A 5,147-nucleotide genomic window follows, 5' to 3' on the forward strand; every position below is an offset into this window, starting at 1 on the left:
CCTCTGCTCCCACTGCGGACGGGCCCCCCCTCTGCGCGGCTCTCGGAGCTGCACGCCGACTGAGCCCGCCGCTCCAGGGCCCATGTACCTGGAAGCATGAGAACACTGCCCGGCGCTGCCCGAGGGCTGCCGGCTGCCGGCGGAGGGCGGCCCCGCCACCGACCAGGTGAGCGAGCGAGCGGGCGGCCCGAGCCAGGGAGCCCGGGCAGGGGGCCGGGGACCCCGAGGCCTAGCCCGGGCCGGGAAGCGGGCGGCGGCGGGGAGGAGGGGTGCGAGGGTGCTCCCGGGAGTGTGTGTATGTGAGGTGTGTGAGCGCGCGCGAGTGCTTGGGGGGGGGGTCGCGGAAAGCGGGAACACATTATGCAAATGTTGGAGGAATTTCTCAAAAAGCGATTTAGCAAAGACACAGGCGAATCAAGAGGAGGCGAGGCCGGTATTGTCCGTCTGAATAGGCGCTGATAGCGCCGATGCGCCGGGGGCTGTGCGGGAGCAACACTGAGAATCCCGACACCGGGCCGGTCCCGGGCGCGCCGAAAGGCTGGAGGGTGATTTTTTCCTTTTCTTGGACCCCTCTCTTTTCCCTTTTTGGTCTCATTTCCACCCCGATCTTGCCCCCTTTTGCTCCGGATTTCCCTTGGACTGGCCCTCGAAAGGCGCCTGAATTCGTGTCAATATCGCCTCTTCAATTTCTCGGCGCGTGTCGGGCCGGCGGGCAGGCGGATGCTCCCGGCGCTCGGGGTTTTATTTTCCTCAACCACCAGCACCACCACCACCACCCCCATCTCCTTTTTATTTTCTTTCTTTCTCTCTTTTCTCCTTTTTGCATTTTGTGCGGAGAGGAGGAGAAGGGAGCGAGGAAGGGGGGTGGGTGGAGAGAGAAAAAATTCGATTTTTAATTACTACCATTAAAAAATCAAATTTGCAATTCTTTGGGCGGCCTGATGGATCTCACTGATTGACAGTTGGAATTGACACTCTGGCTACCTCTTATCTTGGGCATTCACGACAATTTCTAATTGCAGGTAGTTTGTGTGTGTGCGCGTGTTTTTTTTTCCCCCTCAGAGGCTTGGATTGCAAGGGAACTAAGCGATTACTTCAAGAGCCACGGGTTAAGTGCAGGGAGAGGGGGAGAGAGAGGGAAAAAATCCAATCCAAATTCAAATTGCTTCATTAGAGAGACACCGCTTTTGTGGGGAAGGGCTTTAAATGCCCACTACAAAGTTAGGACTCATTGTTCGGCGCCGGTTTATATAACAGGCGCGGGGAGGCGCTGGGCTCAGGCTGCACCGAGCCAGTTCTGCAGCCGCCGCCGCCTGCATTCCCTCCCCCCTCCCCCAGGTGATGGCCCAGCCAGGGTCCGGCTGCAAAGCGACCACCCGCTGTCTTGAAGGGACCGCGCCGCCTGCCATGGTGAGTCCGTTCGGCTCTGCCTCGGCCCTCGGTCCCCCAGCAGCCCAGGCCTGGGCACCGGGCCCGGCTTTCCGGCAACTAACCGCTGCTCAAGCGCTGGGGGATTCCCGACCGGCGCCGCCCCTCTCTGAGCCTTGATTTTCTGGCCAGGAATGTGGGCTCTGGCCGCTTCCCGCACCCAAGATGCGCGTGTTAAAAGTTGGGGCCGTCCCTTCCTCTCCAATAGGCCCTTTCATTCCTGTCCTCCTGCCGACAGCGCGGCACACCAGGCAGATTTCGTTGTCAGTTGGTGCGCAAAGGGTTCAGATTTGTCGCCCAAGGCAGGGTCGATTCTGGGTGCCCGGCTCAGAGCTCTGCCCTTTCTCCCCTGCTGCAGGCTCAGTCAGACGCCGAGGCTCTGGCAGGCTCTCTGGACAAGGAAGAGGGTCGGGCCTCCCCATGTACGCCTAGCACCCCATCTGTCTGCTCGCCGCCCTCTGCCGCCTCCTCCGTGCCGTCCGCGAGCAAGAACATCTGCTCCAGCTGCGGCCTGGAGATCCTGGACCGGTATCTGCTCAAGGTGAGTCAGGGGAGGTGTTGTGTGTTTGTTGGCGGGTGTGGGTTGCAGCCCAGAGAACTGTAGGAAAGCTGTGCCGGGGCCAGGTCCACTTGATTCCGAATCCTGGCTCAGTCACTGCCCTACTGCGCGGCTTTGGGCAAGTCTTAGGGCCTTTCTGCGCCCCGGGTTCCGTCTGAAAAGTGGGAAGAGTGTATTTCCATTTCCTTGAGGCTCCGTGTTACCGAAGAAAAATGGGGGAGTCACATGCGCCTTCTGAGCTTCAGCGTTTGTGCCTGCAAATGAGAACTGGGGAGGCTGGGGCCGGGCATGAAAAGAGGCCCGAGCTGAATCGACCCCCATCCCCGCCCCCTCCCCAGGTCAACAACCTCATCTGGCACGTGCGGTGCCTCGAGTGCTCCGTTTGTCGCACGTCGCTGAGGCAGCAGAACAGCTGCTACATCAAGAACAAGGAAATTTTCTGCAAGATGGACTACTTCAGGTAGGCTGCGGCTGCCGGGTCTGCAGTGTGTCCTCAGGCAAGCCCCGGGCGCATACGCAGGGCCACTTCTGCGGCCTGTGGTTTTCAACTCCGGAGCCCTGGAGTCCCAAGGGCCTTCCCGGCGCGCCGCACTGGTCCAGCCTGCCGGCTTTCAGCACCGCGAAGCCAAAGCTCCAGGCCACGCGCCACTACTCGCACAGGTTCCGGTCGGCGTCTGCTCCCGGTTCCGGCGGTCCGCTGGGCTTTGGTCGCACCTCTGGCTCCGTCTCGGGTCTTGCCTGAGTCTCAGGTTCTAGTTCTGACCTCGGGCGCCGCAGCCGAGCTCTGACATCCGCGGCTCTGGCTCCAACCCACTGGGATCCCGGCAGTCAGCCGACTGCATCCCCAGCGAGCTCCGGCCCTGGTTCCAACCTTACTGGGACTCCAGTTGTGCGGAGGCCCGTCCTGGGAGGGCCTTTGACTCTGACCCGGACTCCGAACCGGGTTCAGAGCTGATCTGGCCCCAAGCACCAGCGCCGCATTCATCTCACATCCTAACCCATATCCAAGTGCCTCGTCCTAAACCCCAACCTCGGCCTCTGGCCTCAACTCATGCCCAGGTCGCGCAAGTGTTCGCAGTTCGAGTATGGGGTCTTGCCGGTGTCCCAGGAGCCAGTTCCAGTCCCAGCTCCGCCATAGTTTCCGGCTCCGGATTCAGTCTTTACTGGTTATAGGCTCAGGCTTTGGGCTGCTGGGACGCGAATGGAGAGTCGGGCGCCGCAGCCCAGACAGCTGAGTAGGAATACCTGGGCCACTCTGTCCGCGAAGCAGTGCCGCGCTTGTCCCCGCAAGCTCAAGATCTCCGCCAGTTGCATCCTTCCGCCGCGCCGCTGTGTTTCAGTCGCTTATGCGCGCCTCACTGCTACCCGCGTAGTCTGGCCTGACCCAGTCACGGGGTCGAGGTCACTGAAGTGTCAGGGGCGCTGCGACTGTCTGCAGGATCTGGGGGGGGGGGGGGCGTATGAACCAGGCCTGGTTCTGTGGTGGCCGGGTGTGGAATTGGTTCCTGGGAGGATCGCCTCCCAAAGTGCTTTCTCAGGAAGTGGAGAAAACTGTTCCCCTCTATCACCACCCCCTCCCAACCCACATACATCCTTCCCCGCCTCCGGAGAGGTCACAATTTCAGACTTCCTTGAAAAGACCCCAGCCCCAGAAAGTCTCTGAGGGTAGGGAGTTTGGTGGATGGTAATGCCTCGACCAAAATTGAGCCTCCAGGGACCTGGGATGAGAAGACCTTGAGTCTAGGGAGGAAGTAGGCAGCATTTGGAGCTGGGAAAGCCTTGAGAAGCATGGTTTAAAAGACTCTTTTTGTGATGAGTATAGAAGAGCATGAGTCAACGTGTTTTGTCTGGGGGATAGGGATGCTCTAGTAGGTGTCCTGGGGCTCCCCATACAAGGAGAGTGTGTGTATTGTCTGGGATCTGTGCAGTGGTACTGGGGAATATGTTGTCAGCAAGGTCAGGAGTGTGTGCACAATGTGTGTGTTCCTTTTTATAGAGAAACATTTGTCTTTAGTTCAAGCATATGCACAAGGTGGACAATACAGGGTCACACCTGGACCAGGATCTGTAAGAGGGAGAGTGAGGTCTGGTGAGAGAATTCTGAAGCCATGTCACTCCCTAACTCCACCTTTTCCTCTGAGGGGACTTTCCTGCTTATGGCCCTCCACCTGGGGAACTGTAGGATGAAGGGTGTAAGGTCAATGTGTACTTGTATCTGCCAGCTGCTGTGTGCTTATTTAGGCAGAAGGGGGTTGTTACTGTGGTGTGTTACCAGAGTGCAATATCTCCTCCACAGTTCCATTTGACTCTTGATTTGGCTCCTGCAAGAAATGGAGGTACAGTCACTGTCTAGCCACTTCCCTGTTCTAGGCCTGACTCCAGTCGGGGGTGGGGTGGGGTGGGGGAGCTGCTGTTTGGGGGCATCTTGAAATCATCAGCTACCAGGGAGCTTGGGGAACCCAGCAGGAAGGAGCCTAGGTCCTCCTTTGTAGAGTGAGGCTGGACAGGACACCTGTCCTGGCTCTCCTAGTGACAACAGGCCTGGTACCCTTACCACTTGTCCAAATTTCTTTGCTGCTTCTCCAGCCCCAGTTCATGCCCAAGCTGGACTGAGCCTCCTTGAAGGTCAAAACTAAGATCTTGATTCCATTATTCAGAGCCTCCATTGATTCCCTGTTCCACTGCAGTGGGGTGGAGGGTAGGGTGCCTGGCCATTGTGGGGAAAGGGAGGACACTGAGTCCTGTCAGGCCAAGTGACCTTGGGCAAGTCACTGCATCTCTCTGCTCTGAGTTCTCCTTTTTCAAGATTATCTCCCTGAGCTGCTGAGTAGGCCACTGAAGGAGCCACCATAAAGGCTCCCTAAATGGTAGTGTCTACAAATGCCTGATTACTATTGTCACCACCAGGCACAGCCCATGATGGATGGCATTTTCCCAGGCAGCTTGAGGAGCAGAACCTGCCTGAAATGATGAAGCTGGGTTGTTTCTGGGCTATAGGTTCTGAGCACTAATCCTTTTCCAGTGACAGAGCCCCCAAAGCAAAACTAAACCAGATTTTCACTTAAGAAAACGAAGGGGGAAAAACCTCACATTCCCAGGATGAGAGTAAAACTGTGGCTTTTCTGATCACTTCACACACACACCTCCCCCCCCCCCCAGA

General features: G+C 58.0%; 1 protein-coding gene across 4 annotated transcripts in view; it reads left to right on the forward strand.

Annotated features, from left to right (window-relative positions):
* Positions 1 to 6: 6 nt before the first annotated feature.
* Positions 7 to 5,147, forward strand: part of Lhx6 (LIM homeobox 6) — a 26,561-nt gene continuing 21,420 nt past the window's right edge. For 2 of the 4 annotated variants that reach the window (XM_048813136.1, XM_048813137.1), the window contains exons 1-4: positions 7 to 166; positions 1,339 to 1,410; positions 1,787 to 1,969; positions 2,326 to 2,447. In XM_048813136.1, the coding sequence (XP_048669093.1) occupies positions 1,342 to 1,410; positions 1,787 to 1,969; positions 2,326 to 2,447 (374 nt within the window). In that variant the 5' untranslated portion in view covers positions 7 to 166; positions 1,339 to 1,341. Of the gene's footprint in view, positions 167 to 297; positions 519 to 1,338; positions 1,411 to 1,786; positions 1,970 to 2,325; positions 2,448 to 5,147 lie in introns of those variants that run through there. The other 2 variants (XM_048813140.1, XM_048813139.1) reach the window with 2 other exon arrangements.

The sequence above is a fragment of the Marmota marmota genome, unplaced genomic scaffold (assembly GCF_001458135.2).
Source record: "Marmota marmota marmota unplaced genomic scaffold, marMar, whole genome shotgun sequence".
Taxonomy (NCBI): Eukaryota; Metazoa; Chordata; class Mammalia; order Rodentia; family Sciuridae; genus Marmota; species Marmota marmota.